General features: G+C 52.2%; 2 protein-coding genes and 2 non-coding genes across 8 annotated transcripts in view; all 4 read right to left on the bottom strand.

Moving 5' to 3' along the window:
• The window catches only part of Plxdc1 (plexin domain containing 1), a 55,683-nt gene extending 54,899 nt beyond the window's left edge, over positions 1-784 (bottom strand). Inside the window, exon 1 of the mRNA XM_075990873.1 lies at positions 459-784. Coding sequence (XP_075846988.1) covers positions 459-537 — 79 coding nt within the window. The 5' untranslated portion in view covers positions 538-784. The remainder of the gene's footprint in view (positions 1-458) is intronic.
• A 1,681-nt stretch (positions 785-2,465) lies between these two features.
• Positions 2,466-2,537, bottom strand: Trnac-gca (transfer RNA cysteine (anticodon GCA)). Its single transcript has one exon. It is a non-coding gene; the product is annotated as a tRNA-Cys (tRNA).
• A 564-nt stretch (positions 2,538-3,101) lies between these two features.
• Trnac-gca (transfer RNA cysteine (anticodon GCA)) lies at positions 3,102-3,173 on the bottom strand. The gene has a single exon. It is a non-coding gene; the product is annotated as a tRNA-Cys (tRNA).
• A 647-nt stretch (positions 3,174-3,820) lies between these two features.
• Positions 3,821-10,646, bottom strand: Arl5c (ARF like GTPase 5C). Of its 5 annotated transcripts, none has more exons than XR_012912291.1 (6): positions 8,331-10,471; positions 7,548-7,631; positions 6,497-6,648; positions 6,309-6,417; positions 4,790-5,280; positions 3,821-4,474 (listed from the first exon to the last, which is right to left on the bottom strand). XR_012912291.1 is itself a non-coding variant. In XM_075990872.1 (6 exons), exons 1-6 carry the CDS (start codon positions 10,526-10,528, stop codon positions 4,426-4,428), a joined length of 540 nt encoding a protein of 179 aa, XP_075846987.1. In that variant the 5' UTR covers positions 10,529-10,646; the 3' UTR covers positions 3,821-4,425. The 5 variants fall into 5 exon arrangements, 3 of the variants coding, with proteins under 3 accessions (XP_075846987.1, XP_075846986.1, XP_075846984.1); XM_075990872.1 differs by lacking the exons at positions 4,790-5,280; positions 6,309-6,417 and adding an exon at positions 10,483-10,646 and having other exon boundaries at positions 8,331-8,478; positions 9,734-9,794; XM_075990871.1 differs by lacking the exons at positions 4,790-5,280; positions 6,309-6,417 and having other exon boundaries at positions 8,331-8,478; positions 9,734-9,794; positions 9,945-10,471.
• Positions 10,647-15,204: the final 4,558 nt, after the last annotated feature.

The following is a 15,204-nucleotide window of genomic DNA, read 5'->3' as shown; positions in this document are numbered from 1 at the left end:
AAGCAGAACCATACAGGACGAGACCCTTGACTCTGGGAGGTTCGGGAACAGCAAGCTGCTTTTTCCTAGGGCCCCTGCCTCTCCACCCGTGCGCAATAGGTAGGGGAAGCAAGTTAGACGACCACGCTGGTGCCCAGAGAGAAAGACTGGGCTAGGGTGTCCCCATCCTCCGGCGGCTCCCACGCTGTCTTCAAGCCCAACTGGAACCCAGCCTAGAGCAGCTGAGGGTGGCAACAGGAAAGAGCATGGAAAGGCAACCGCCTCTCTGGAATGATCGCGGTCCCTAAGACTCTTTAGGGGACCCCCAGCTGGGTTCCTCCACGTCCTTCCGACAGAAGCGCACCCTCTGTGCGCACACAGGGAAAGTAGGGTCCCTGTCTCCCTGTCCCCCGGCCTCCCGCGGACGATACCCCGCGCCCTGCTGGTGAGTCTGCACCTGCCCTGCCCGCGCGCCCTACCTGCGGGTGTTGCGGGACTGAGAGCGCGCGCGACCCCGCGGAGCAGCAGCAGCTGCAGCAGCCAAAGCTGAGCCCGCATGGTGGGCGCGGACGGCCTCAGGGTCCCCGCGCTGGCGGCTGAAGAGGAAGGGACCCCGGGCTGGGCGAGTGGGAAGCAGGAGCGGAGCTGGCACCGCGAGCAAAGCGCGGCGTTGCGGCCTCGGGGAGCGCGGGCGGGAGGGCCCGGAGGGCGGGGCGCGACGCCGGGGTCCCCGCCTCCCGGAGCTCCGCGCCGCGCCGCGCCCCGCCGGACCCCGTACTGCGCCGAGACACCTCTGGTCACCAGAACGCGACTGGCCCAGAAGACCGGGAAAAAGGCTGCAGGGGAGGACCCCCAGGAAGCGCCCCTACTTGGGCCGTTGGCTCCTGCCGCTCATCCCCAGGGCATGTGACTTTCTGAGCTGGTTCTTAGACTTCTGTGGCTTCCTGGTGTTCTGCCTAAGCGTAGACACCGACCCACGCACCAGGACTCGCCCGCAGCAGAGCCCCCCAGCTTCTGCCCCAGCAGAGGTGTGACTTGCATCCCCCATTTCATTGCTTCACACCCCATCTCCAACACCGGCTCTCCTCCGACCCCCAGCCCGGTAGGACATGTAGGTGCAGGAATCTGGCACATTCCCACTCTGGAGCAGCACGGATGCCCCCTCCCCAAGGAGGTCAGACCCAGTCAAAGTTAGACCCCAGCGCCTGGAAGTGGCGCCCACTGCCACCAACCGTACTCTGGGAATAGGGCACCTTTTTTTTCCTTCCAGGAGAGAATAAAAATACCCGCAATTTAGGAGATTTGATAGACGGCACAGAACCAGGTCAAGGCGCAAAGATGCCTGTGACCTACTTTGTGTGAAGGCGAAGAACTGGGGCCTAGAGAGTGGAGAGGACTGAGGGGCCCTGGCTTCCTCCCTGCTGGAGATCTGAAGAGCTTGGAAGGAAAGGGTACAGAGGCTGCTTCATGGGGCACATCCCGAGAAGGAGGGTGCTGGGGAGGGGGGACAGGAGAAGTAGCCTGTGGTCTTGAGTAGGTGGGTAGCCTGATACGGAGACCGAAGGAAGGACCCGAGGAAGGAAATGAAAACTAAATTCTCTCTCCTCTTTCAGGATACAGTTCCACTCTCTTGCTGTTCCAAGAGTCCAGAGGCTGCCTCTCTCCGACCTCAACCCTTTGTGGAATACTAGGGGCCAAGGCAAGCGCTGCAGCAGAAGTTTTTGGTTGTTACTGCTGTTTTTTTCCAGACAGGGAATCGCATTTTAGACCAGATTGGCCTCGAACTCAGGACCAAGCCTCCTGTTTCTGGTTACTGAGAGGATTACTGGTGTGAGCCCCACCAAGCGGACCACAGCATTCCTAAATCCTAACCTGAAGAATCCTCAAATCCTAACCTGAATTCTCCCTGGACAGCCCGGGGCGGGGGACGGGGAGAACCGAATTGGCTGTCTTTTCCAGCTGCGGCCTCCTACCGCCACCCAGTGGACTTGTGAGGAGCCAGCGGGTTAGCGTTTTGCAGCTCTCCGGTCTCTTTCCGCCGGCGCAGGCGCCACGGAGAGCCTCTAGAGCGTCCCATGACGGACCTCCAACCTGGGTCTGGTGTCTTCGTGCACCGCCAGGCTTGGTGCCCGCGCTGCAATTTTATAAGGTCTTTTATTAGGGGTCAGGCAATAGCAGCAACTTGGAAGTATTAGAAGAAGTATTGTTTACAAGTTTCTAAACGCAAGCCTCTAGAACTTGGGCGTGCGCCTGGAGCTCTCCTCAGAACACACATTTCTAGCCCCACCTCAGGCTACTTCACAGGAATCTTCATTTCTAGCATGGACCTAAAGTGTTGCTAGTGATCACATTCTGAGAGGCGCTACCGCCGTCATTGCTTCCCGACTGTCTGGAAGTTGGAGAACGAAACGTTACCATAAAAACACCTGGAACGTAAGGAAGCCAGCTAAATAAATGCTGGATGTGTAAAAAGAAAAACACACAGCAGGGGGCACCCGGATTTGAACCGGGGACCTCTTGATCTGCAGTCAAATGCTCTACCACTGAGCTATACCCCCTCTGCCGACAAGCACGCGCCAGTAACAACTAAATGTGATTCTCGCGCAGGCGCAATAAAGCATCTCTAAAAGTAAGGGCAGAATCGTGTTTGAAGTTCTCAGGAATTATAAGGAACTAACGTGCCGACTGCTTGCTTGAAAACAAAAAGTGTTTCCTGGCGCTCTGAGAGTCCTCCACCAGTCCGAGAAAAAGTAGCCAGAAAGATACAGACGATCCCTGGCGGCCGGGGCGCGCCTCTGGGCGGGGTCCCACTCTGCAGCTCCGCCACTATTTCTCCGCGTGCCCTCTCCTCTCCCTCCTACACGTTCACGCGACTTCTCCCGACCTTCTGCCTCCAACCTCAGCCTGACCCTAGACACTCAGCTCTCCCTGACGAGGGACAGCCGTCGAGGTCACCGGCACCTGAGTAACACCCACCCACTCCACGCGTTTCACGAGCGGCTGCCTCGGGGTAGCGGTCGGCCCACAGGGTCAGCAAAATACGGGGGACTCGGGGAGTACCCCTCTCTAAAGTTTCAAGTTAGGTCAGCTTAGCAAAAGAAGCTGCACAGCCACGTGCTGCGAGGGGGCACCCGGATTTGAACCGGGGACCTCTTGATCTGCAGTCAAATGCTCTACCACTGAGCTATACCCCCAATGTGCTAGGAAGGCTTTATCCGAATGAATTTCTATGGAAAAGGTTTTTAGGTCCCTGCTGTGTTTTTAGAACATTTATGTCAAAAATAACCTAAGGAAAACATAAAGTATGACCGAAATGCCTAGAATTCACAAGTTTTTCTTTCATAACAACATCTCAGGGAAACTACAAAATTGAAGATACCTAGAGGTCCACTGCCTGATTGCAAAAGGGACATGCTATCCTGTTTAGATCCCTGAACGGCAGCAAGGGCCTCCAATCCATCTTTAGCATCACCTCTAAAGGACAGTGGGGCCTTTTCCTCCCTCTGGGGTCCCCTTCTTAGTGGATCATTATCAAGCCTCTCATCACCACTAACTCTAGGGCCAAGAACCCCCACCCCCCACCCCAGTCCTGGTTAGCGGGTACCAATGCCCTTCAACCCGGCCAACCATAGCCAAGTTCTCTAACCAAAAGGAGCGTTGAAGCAGCCGGCTCCCCAACCCCGTTTCCAAGGTAAATCTCATCAAACCTTTAGGCAAAAAACAAAATCCAGTTTTAGGAACGGACGGAAATAAGAGGAGAGACGTTTTCAACGACACTTACTAAATACCTTCACTTTTAAATTTTTAATGCAATGTTTAAAAAAAAAAATCATGACCCAAAGACAAATAAGTAGGTCCTGGAGAAAACCTTGACATTTGAGAGGAGTAAAAACTCACACTGGAAGAACACTAAGAGACTCCACGTGGTGACTTAGACCCCAAAAGCTGGAGTCAGAGTTAGCACCCAAGAGGGAGCAGAAAGGGGAGGGGGATGGGGGGCATCGATTCCTGCAGTGTGAAGGATTGCCTCTGTCCGGAAGGTTCTGTCCTCCCATCCTCCACAGATCCATCTCACCACACCAGGCAAGTTTTGGCCCGGTCCCGTTGGCTCCTTTATCGGGATCTCCTTTGTCCAAAGAATATGGCCCAGTGTCAAACATCTCTTGCTTTCCGGGCAGACAGAAGGTGAAGGCTGGGAGGGGGTCCTCCAACACACCCAGCAGGTTCCCCGTGTCTCCTCACACCTTCAGTGATGGAGTCGGGGACAGTTTCATCTATGGCTCTGCCAGCACCATCTTGAAGTCCTTGATCCAGCTCCTCAGTGACAAATGAGGGGCCAGTGGCAGTCTCTCTGTCCATAGCCAGACACCCCGCTTCCACCAGCAAATGACGGGGTGTGTCACCGGTGTTAACCATGTGGCTTCTGGTAGGCCTCAGGCGGCAACTTCAGTTGGTCATGGTCTGAGATTGCATCCACTGAAGCCCAGCTGGCAGCCTGCAGGGAGGAAGGGATGGCACGAAAGACCGTCAGCATTTCCCAGAAGATGAGGGCTGGAAAGCTCCAAGCCTCGGCCTGGGACGGACTGAGAGGGTAGCCAAGGTTATATCCAATCACTTAATGGTAGAAGGGAAGTGAGCTGAATTCCAGAGCACAGCAGAACCGCTGTGCTGGGGGCTGGGGCTCCTGGGGAGAAGTCCTACGAGGTTCACAGTCTAGCAGACGGGATGGACATTAAATGAATTCCCAAAAATAAGGAGTCAGAGGTCTAGGTAACTCCAGAAGTTCCTCTGGGGCAGCTCGGAGACTCACCTTCCTGAGCCCCTGAGCAGTGTCTCTGGGCCAGACTTCTGTGTCCTGTTTTGTCACTAGGGGCAGTAGCAGTGTGACCTCAAAGGCTTGGGAAGAGCCAAGCTCCTCATGAGGTGAAAAACGCCCCAGAGCAGAAGTGGAAACTTGGCCATGTCTGTCATCACCCAGCTTAGCCTGGCCCAGGGAACGGCACATGGGGTTCCAGGAAATGGCACGCGGGGGGCCCAGGGAACGGCACGCAGGGGCTCAGGGAACGGCACGTGGGAGCCCAGGGAACGGCACGTGGGGTACCAGGGAACGGCACGTGGGGCTCAGAGAACGGCACGCGGGGTTCCAGGGAATGGCACGTGGGGCTCAGGGAACGGCACGTGGGGTCCAGGGAACGGCACGTGGGGTCCAGGGAACGGCACGTGGGGCCCAGGGAACGGCACGTGGGGCTCAGAGAACGGCACGCGGGGTTCCAGGGAAGGGCACGTGGGGCCCAGGGAGTACTGTGAATGAGAATGTAGATGGGAGATGATGAGAGTCCCTAATGGGGTGAGAAACATATTGCCAGAAATCTGTGGTTCCTTGGGTTCACTTATTTAAAGTTTTCTTTTTTTTCAAAAAAGTATCTAGACAGGGGAGATAAAAGGAAATATCCAGGCCTCTTGGACGGCCCTTTTGGAGAAGTCCAGCCCTTCACACTCTGAGGTATTTGATCAAGGGCGTGTGCCCACTAAGTCCCAATCTTTCTTTCTGCTCTCCACCTTCCTGTGTTTCACTTGCTTTCTCTGTTTTGATTTTTGTGGTGGGGACTTGGTACTTAGCCCAGTCTAGCCTTGCCCTCACTGGATAGTCGAGGATGACCTTGAACTTCTGATCCTCTGGCCTCTACTGTCCAAGTATTACAAGTCTGCAATAAACAGTTGAGGGCTTCAAGCGAGCGCAGCTACGTCCCAGCCCCAAGGCAGGAAGTTTTGTCTGGTTCATTCACCACTATTTTGTTTTAATTTTTTCTAATTCCCAGAACAGTACTTGGCACAAAGGCATTCAGAAAAGCTTAATGAAGAAATCATGCCAGTCACTCCCTGCAGAACTGGGGGAGAAGGAAGTGTGACCCCCTCCTTTGACTAGTAAGAAACAGCCAGAGAAGCTGGGCGATGGTGGCACACGCCTTTAATCCCAGCACTCGGAAGGCAGAGGCAGGCGGTTCTCTGTGAGTTCGAGACCAGCCTGGTCTACGGAGCTAGTTCCAGGACAGGCTCCAAAGCCACAGAGAAACCCTGTCTCGAAAAAACCAAAAAGAAAGAAAAAGAAAAAAGAAAGAAAAGAAACAGTCAGAGAGTCGGTGACTTCCGCCTTGAAGGCCGGTCCCCCGAAGTCTTTCCACAGCTTCTCCCTCTTCACTAGGATTTCAGCTGTCCCCACCACCTAGACAAAATCGGTTACCCTGGCCCTTCTGCCACAGTATCCACTTCTCCGAAGAGTTTCTCAGTCCCTACCATCCCTGTTGTTTGGGGGGAGTCTTAGTGCTTACCATTAGAGCAAGACCTTGGAGCACAGGGACTCTGCAGGCTCCCATGGCCTTAGTTATGGGCCTGTGTCCAGCTTACTGGGCCTGGAGTCAACTGTGGGCCACATCCTGACTGGAAGGAGACAGGAGAGGGGTTCCTGTAACCTGCTGCCCATTGGCTGGGCCAGGCCAGGGAAAGGTGGGGAACTGACCCTTCTCCGGTGAGGGCGCAGCAGCCCTGGATATGCCACGGGTGCTCCGTGATGGCACTGAGCGTGAGGAACTGGGAGATCTCTGCTGGGCTCATGGAGTCTTTCACATCCTGCTTGTTGGCAAAGATCAGGACTGAGGCATCTTGAAGCGCCTGTGGGCAGAAGAGCCCCACCCAGGTCAGCCAGCCAGGCCTCCCTCCCACAGTCTCAAGAGTCCTCTGGGATCCCTGCCCAACTGTCTTAGCAAGAGACGCCCATGGCCCACCCCGACATTAGCAACCCCATCAGCTCCTGGGATGTTTTACGACTGCTTTCAGGGTGGTTACGAGAACCTCAGACATTGTTTTGTTATTGTTGTTGCTTGTTTGTGGCTTACAAAACAAACAGACTCTTACTCTGTAGCCCAGGCTGGCCTGGAACTCTATGTAGAGCCCAGGCTGGCTTCAACCTCATAGGCATCAGCCTTAGCTGTCCAGATTGCATGTAAGAGCCGCCATCCCCATCTAACTTGTAAGAGCCGCCATCCCCATGTAACTTGTAAGAGCCGCCATCCCCATGTAACTTGTAAGAGCCTCCATCCCCATGTAACTTGTAAGAGCCTCCATCCCCATGTAACTTGTAAGAGCCTCCATCCCATGTAACTTGTAAGAGCCTCCATCCCCATCTAACTTGTAAGAGCCGCCATCCCCATCTACCTTGTAAGAGCCGCCATCCCCATCTACCTTGTAAGAGCCGCCATCCCCATGTAACTTGTAAGAGCCGCCATCCCCATGTAACTTGTAAGAGCCGCCATCCCCATCTAACTTGTAAGAGCCGCCATCCCCATCTAACTTGTAAGAGCCGCCATCCCCATGTAACGGTCCTCCTTATTGGTAGAAGTGAGACAATTTATTAGAAACCAAGCAGCCTGCTCAGGGTCTCACAGGGAGTGGTGGCGAGCTGTCTTTGAGCCAGCAACTCTGGCTTCTGGGCTCCGTCGTTCTGAGGGCACCGACCAGCCTGGGAGCACATAGCTAGTCTCACCGGTAGCTTCCCGGTTCAGGGGGATTACCTCATGGACCAGCATCTTATACAGCTCCTCCCGGGTGGTCAGCAGCCGATTCCGGTCTGTACTGTCGATCACAAGGATGACAAACTGTCCAGCAGGAGCGAGATGTGAGCTACAAGCTTTCTCTTTGGTGAAGATGCTTCCTATCGACGGTTAGGCCTCTGCCCTACCCAAGTCCCAGTCCCACGGAAAAGGAACTGTGCAGCCTGCCACTTGCACCAGGCTGGACCCATTTTAATCACCTTATATTTTATTCTTTGGAGACAAGATCTTGGTATGCAACCCAAGGCAGTCGAACCTGTCTCTGTCCCCTAAGTGTTGGGATTCTAGGCATGGACCACCACACTCATTTTAGGATTTGAAAATCTTTCTTATATATATTGACTTTTCAAGACACAATTTCTCTGTGTAGCTTTGGAGCCTATCCTGGAACTCGCTCTGTAGACTGGGCTGGCCTTGACCTCACAGAGATTTGCCTGCCCCTGCCTCCTGAGTGCTGGGATCAAAGGTACATGCTGACAACGCCCTTCTCTCTTTTATATTTTTATTTATATATTTAAATTTTTATTTTTTTAATGGTTTTGCTCTTTAGGATTCAGAAATCTTTACAAATGCTACGCAGTTAAGTATCTCACACATTGTTTATTGTTCCCTTTCAGCCCAGCTTGAGTAGCGGTTAGTCAGTCACATCCCAGGTGGTAGAAGCTGAGCTCAGAGAGTATAGTGACTAGCAAGGGGATTAATGCAGTCACCTCTTGGACCTCCCAGACCTGGTTTCCTCCTCACCTCCGTACTGGAGTAGTAAGTGTCCCAGGAGGAGCGCAGAGCCTCCTGGCCCCCTAAGTCCCACATGAGGAAGCGGGTCTTCCGAAGAACAATTTCTTCCACGTTGCTACCAATGGTGGAACATGTGTGAACCACCTCATTGCTCAGGCTAGAGAGGCAAAAGAAGGTTCTGAGGTCTCGGCCCAGCTCTTGGCATCGTACCTCTACTCCTAGAGTGGCTGAGTTCAGTTCAGAACAACTCAGCCCCTGGCGACCAAACTGTCGCTGGTGGACATCCGATGACTGGTGTCGGAAAAGAAAGGTGTGAGTTGGTCCAAGTGCGGCCTGGCCTGCGACCCCAGACAACAATCTTAGAGGCTTCTGGTCTGTGGACCACACTGGGATTGTGGGATTGTGAAGAACCACGTAGATCCGAGTGAGGACCATCAGACCCTTTACTGGTTTAAAGGCAAAATAAAATAAAATAAAATTTTGTTTGTTTTCATTTTGTTTTTCCCCCTGGGGGTTGTTTTTCTTTCTATTTTTTCTTTTCTTTCCTTTTCTTTTTTAACGGTCGTATCTCTATGACCTCAAATATGAGATGCTCCTGTCTTAACCTCCAGAGGGCCATGATTGTAGGCAAGGAGCACTATGTCCGGTTTACACGTGTTTTCTGAAAGCTTACCAAGAAGATATAAGGAGGAAGATTGGGAGTGAGGACTTCGTATTGTTTGAATTTTTCTTTTCTAATCTAATGGTGTCAGGAATCTAGAGTCTCCAGAATTCTAGGCAAGCACTCCCCTAAGCGCCTTTGACCAACACCGCCAGACCTTTCTTTTTCTAAATATTAATCAATTTATATATATATAAATTATATATGTCTTTATATAATATAAATATATTATATATAATAAAAGATATATATCTATATCTATCTATCTATATCTTTGTCAGAGAAGCAAAAATCAGGAGAGAAAGCGCTGGTGGCTGGTTGCGCAGTTTGTCCGATACACCCGGAGCTGCAGAGCTTCGGGGAGCTCATGGTCCGCCCAGGGATTTGAAGATCGGGATGCAGTTAACAATTGAGTGATTAAGTGCGAGGTGCAAGGGTGAGAAGGGCCCTGCCGCCAGGGGGCGCCAAGAGCAGCGAGGAGATAGACCTCTTGGCGTTCCAAACCTGCCAGGACTGAGGTGCGTGAGATCAAGACTGATTGCGGGAGGTGGTGGAACTGGGGGTCGCCCACAGTTTGCAGAATTCAAATCCAGGCCTACAGCCACTAAGTCCGAAAGGTCACACCAGCGTCCTCCCATCATTCTCGTCTGCCGCTGCCCAGGAACCCAGGGAAGGGCTCTGGTGATTGGTCCAAATGACTATCAGTCTGGTGTGAGGCCCAGCCCGCTCTGTTCGCCCTGCCGTTACTTACAACTGGTGGAGAATGGTGGTCTTTCCTGCATTGTCCAGTCCCACGATGATGACTTTGTGCTCTGGAGGAATCCAGGAGAAGGGCAAGGTCAGAGCTAACCCCGACAACAATGGGCTTGGGTGTCCCCAGGAGGCTTCTTGTCCTCACCCTCCTCCCAGCCTGGGTGCCCTCTCCTCTCCCGGCTCCACCCCTCTCCTGGAAATCTCCGAACCTAACCACTTTGACAGTATCTCAGTTTTCTGTGTCGTGTCGATCCGTCGTTCCGTTCCCCGCCCACCATCTCTAGGGTGCGCTGGGAAACGCATCCCCCGCGGACTAGGACTGTACCACTTCACTTGCCCTTGGACCGGACCCCAGAACCTCTCCAGGAACGTGGAAAAGTGAGCTGACCCCATTCCATCTCCCTCTCCACATTTCTAGAAAGCGATTGTCTGAGGGTCCGAAGCACGGGGGCATCGAAGTCACCATCGGAGGAAATTTACTTATCCAGGTTGCACTCAGCACAGCTGGGTGGTGGGGTAGGGGCAGGAAGCTCTCCCACCCCCATGCACTGAGCACACTGAAGGGCAGGGACAGGAAGGGTGCGAGGGGGGAGAGCGGAGAGGAGGCCATGGAGCATATGGGAATTCACAGAATGAACTCTAGAACCCAAAGTTCTAGTCCGTCTTCCCCGACGACCCCCAAATCCCAAGAGCCCCAGAAGACAGCCGACTCAAAAAGGTCACTGGGCTGTCCAATGCGCCCCTCACCCTGGCTCCCAAAGATTCGCATCAGTTTGGCTATCAGCTGTCCCATGGCACTCCCGGAACTGGTGGTCTAGGGATGTGGGGGACTCAGTGGCCTCCCCGGCTGGATGTAGCCTCAAGCGTTCAAAGCCCGGCCTGGGAGAGGGCCGGACTTGCTGCTCCTATCAGCTGGGGGAAACCCCAAGCGTCATCACCCAGATCTGGGAATCCCTCGGGACGCCAGCAACTCACCGGTGCTAAGGACGTCATCGTGAAGACCAGGAACCTGACCAGGACTTTGAAAGTGCAAGGAAAATCCCAGGGTCCTCTTCACTCTGAGAAAACTGAGGACTTTGGAGCATCTGCTCCAGAGCGGCGAGTAGAAGAGTTAGCAACGTGCAAAGCACAGGCTTGCTCTTTCCCCCAACAGCCACCGCCGGGACGAAACCCTCCGAGAGCGGTGCAACATTCTGACATTGCGACACAGCATTGTCATCTACAAAGTTCCACACTAGAGAGCCCTGCAACTGAGTTACAAAACAAACAACAAAAAAACCCTCGTAATTTTAAAAAGATTTTTTTTTGTCTTGTTTTTTCGAGACAGGGTTCCTCTGTGTAGCCCTGGCTATCCTGGAACTTGCTTTGTGCTTTGCAGACCAGGCTGAGTCCAGTCTCGAACTCAGAGATCTACTTGCCTTTGCTTCCAGAATGCTCGGTTTAAAGACAGGTGCCACCAAGCCCGGCTCCTTAAGATTTATTTTTTCATTTACATGTGTGTGTGTGCCACATGTGTGAGTACCTGTGTATATGTACCTTCGGAAGCCAGAAGAGGTACTCAGATCCCAACTTGGATACTTGGAACCCAATTCAGGTTCTCTGGAAGAGCAGCGAGTGCTTTTAATTGCTGAAGCATCTCTCCAGTTCCTAATTGCATGTTATTAAGTTTCCCCATTTTGTGTTAGGTGACATTCATAGCTATTCTTGGCTACATGAATTGCATGCAGCCTACAGATCACAGGTTGGACATGCCTAAAATCACAATAATGGCTGAAGAGATGAGTCGGTAGTTAGGGTATTGCTGCTTTTCCAGAGGACCCAAATTCTGTTCCCAGCATCCACATCAGACAGATCACAACTCTCTGTTGACTCCAGGTCCAGGGGGTTTGGTGCTTCTGGCCTCTATTGATACCAGCACATACCCACATGCGCGCACGTGCGCAAACACACACACATATAATTAAAAATATAAGTAAATATTTTAGTGACTAGGTGACTAGGTGTGGGGGCACACGCCTTTAATCCCAGCACTCAGGAGGTAGAAGCAGGTGGATCTCTGTGAGTTTAGAGGCCAGCCTGGTCTACAGAGCAAGTTCTAGGACAGCCAGGGTTGCACAGAAAACAAAACAAAAAAAATAACATAAATTTATAATAATGTCCAGCAGCTTCATGGATCACATTCTAGCTTTTGTCAGGGCTCCAGCTGGTTCATTAGTAGGGAGTTTCCTGGGTCCAGGCAAAGTGGACTCCCTTAGGAAAGAAGAGGGGTCTCTTCTTCTTGTGGGTACCCCTGGTCAGTTTCTGGAGAAATCAGTTGTTTCTGTGATCCACTGACAAACAAACTTCTCTGGCAGTTGACCAAGATTGGAAGTCTGAAGACAAGATCATCCCGCTGGTGGCCCTACGGAGGGGAGGAGTCAGGGGTCATAGCATAAATTGTAATTCCAGCACTGGGGAAGCTGAGCGGGGAGGATCTGGAGTCAAAGCCCAGCATGGGCTCCTAGTGAGAGTGTCTCAAAAAACACCAACCAACTTCTCTCAGCCGAGGAGAAACGGTCTTTTTGTTGATCTTTTTCGGTTTGTTTTTTTCGAAGACCCTCAATATGTGATACGTCACCTGGGCTGACTTCAGACTCCTGGATTCCAGCAATCCTCCTGCCTCGACCTTGTAAGTGGCTGACCCACAGGCTCCAGCAGTGGGCAGTGGGCAGACCCAACAGAGGGTGACATGGGTCACAAGGGAAACAGCAGGTCCAGGAGGAGGGGAAGGGATGTGTTGTTTGTGAACTTCACAACTTGGGGAAAACCCAGAAAACCCAAAAAGAAGTGGAAAAGGCAAGTTGACCTCATGCTGAGAAACTCAGATTCCCGGACTCCACGGTTTTTCTCTGGCCCTGAGAAAACTGGAGATTTTTGATAGTCTTCTCCCAGACTGTAAATCAAGGCAGACTCCAGGAGAGTGGCTCCAGTCATCTCTCCCACCAACACACCCTGGAAGGGGCCTCCTCCAGCCTCTCCTCCAGCTCTCTACTAAGGCAGCCACCCTTCAGCTGGTCTTTCTGTCTCTACTTCCTCTGCTGTGCTCGGGCCCTCCTCCTCCTCATGCCCTGCCAACCTGTCTTAAGGACACACATGGTCACTGACTGCCATTCCATAAGCTTTCAATGACTCTCTGCTGCCCACTGTGGCTCTCAAGGGCTTCCACAAGCAGCCCCTGCCTGCCTTTGCAGCCTGCCCCACCAAGTTCTGCATCTGCTGGTCCTCACTCAGATAGGCCCAGATCTTTTCCAGATCTTCCTAAATGTGCCCGTGCTTTGCTGTCTCTTCTACCTCGAATGCTCCATCTGAAAGCCTTCATCTGCATTGCTCCATCGCCACCGCTTTCTGCCTCTGGCTTGGTTCTGCTGCTACACAGACCTCTCCCTCTTTGGGGTCTGTAGATTGGAAGCCTGTTTCCTTTCATTGTCTGTGAGTCCTGTGGAGCTTGAATCCTGTTCACTGGCATATGATCCCCTCCTGGCCTTGTCCAATGCCTGGCATATGATTAAGGAAGAGAAGCCACTGGGTTGCATTAGAATGAGATAAACTATAGCCTGGGGAATGCCAGCTAGAGTATCAAAAAGTAACATGGGCTGACGGTGATGGCTCACACCTTTAATCCCAGCACTCAGGAGGTAGAAGTAGGCAAATCTCTGGGAGTTTGAGATCAGCCTCGCCTACAGAGCAAGCTCCAGAACAGCCAGGGGCGCTGTTACATAAAAAAAAAAAAAAAAAAAAAAAAAAAAAAAAAAAAAGCCCTGTCTTAAAAAAAAAAAAAAGCCCTGTCTTGAAAAAAAAAAAGTAACATGGGCACCAGTGTAAGAGACCTAAGGAAAGCTGGGACATTTGTAGTGAGCAAAGCAAAACAGACGCAAGCTCTGGAAGCTGGGCAGTAACCTCCAGAGGCTCACCCAGGCACATATAACAAACTTCATCCCTTTCTACTTGGTGGCCAGAGTTAAAATGATACCCAACTGACCACCACAGAGCACAGTCCATCTGGGTTGGTTCCATTTCAGCCCTAGGGAGGGAGCTGGTGTTGAGTCTGTGAGACTTGACTGGAGCACAGAGGGTATCTGGAGAATCAGCGATGTTGTAGTCCTGGGGGAGAAAGGCTTCCTGCTTTGTCACCCAATTGCAGAATTGAAAGTGACCTTCTGCAAGCACATTAAGTAAACAGGTAGGAAGAGCTTCCTTGGGGGCTACAGAGATGACTCCATTTGGGGTCGAGCATGGCTTGCTGCTCTTCTAGAGGAACAGAGTTTGGTTCCTAGCATCCATGTAGGCCAAAGGATCCAGCATCCTCTCTGGCCTCCACAGCATTTACAGACCCGCCTCTCTGAGGCTTTATTTAGAAGGGAGCCTAGGTAGACTTCACCAAGAAATCCGCTATAGGAGCTAAAACAAGACTTAGGATATTAGACTAGAACCATAGTCCCATCCTAGGTCAAAGCGGCCTCAGCTCAGCCCAGTTTCAGAATAGTGAACGTTAGGGCAAAATGGGATCCATGGCTTTCCCACTGCAGCTCACTGGGGCAGCATCCACCAGAGATGGAAGCAGCTAGTCAGAGAAGCAGTGAAGGAAAGGTCCGGTTAGGAAGGGCCCCCCTGCCTCTGCTTCTGAGTCCTGGGAGTGATGGTGGTAGCAACGCTGACTGACATCATGGCTGTTACAATCCTCACGTGGTGACAACCACCAGCTTGCTGACTGAGCAGCCATACAGGGCCGTGGTTACCTAGAAACCACGCTTTCTCTCTATTTCTATTATCTATGCCCCTAGAAATGGCCACCTCTAAGTTCTGAGCAAATGTAACTGTAGGCAAAAAGTACCCAGAGGACATCAGAGCATGTTGACACCTGCTTCCTCCTCCTCAACCCCCCCCCCCCAGCCCCAACTCTCTCTAAAGCCTGGGCTTCCTGGAACAGAAGAATTAGTTGAACTTGGGGGTCACAAGCACCACAAAATTCAATATCTGTGGGGGGTGGTGAAGTCACACTTAGTGACTCCCAATTTTCTCACCTGTAAGTTCCCTCTAGCCATCAGTGCCTCCCACTGTGGCCTGGGTTAAACCTTCCTTTCAACCTGGAGTGTCAGTACTGTCTGCAGGGAAGGCTATGGGATGCACACCGCACCCCTGTCTTGCCATAGCCACTTACACTCCTTAAATTTTTGCATTAGCTTCAGAACAAAACTCAGATACCTTAGCAGAACATAAGGCCTACTGCGACTTGCTCCTGCCAGGCCCCCTCTGGCCACCAGCTGCCACCACACTTTGTTAATCAGGTGCCACTAGCATGTCATGCATGTTCCCTCTTCCTCTGCATTAAGAATTTCCTCCCACTTCTCTGTCTAAGCTAAGCTAACCTGTTCCCAGATTTCAAACCTTCTCTGACCTCCCCAGCTAAGTTAAATGGTACTCCTAGAACTA

The sequence above is a fragment of the Microtus pennsylvanicus genome, chromosome 11 (assembly GCF_037038515.1).
Source record: "Microtus pennsylvanicus isolate mMicPen1 chromosome 11, mMicPen1.hap1, whole genome shotgun sequence".
Lineage (NCBI taxonomy): Eukaryota > Metazoa > Chordata > Mammalia > Rodentia > Cricetidae > Microtus > Microtus pennsylvanicus.
The sequence above is the reverse complement of the archived record's forward strand: the minus strand, read 5'-3'. Positions and strand labels throughout refer to the sequence as shown.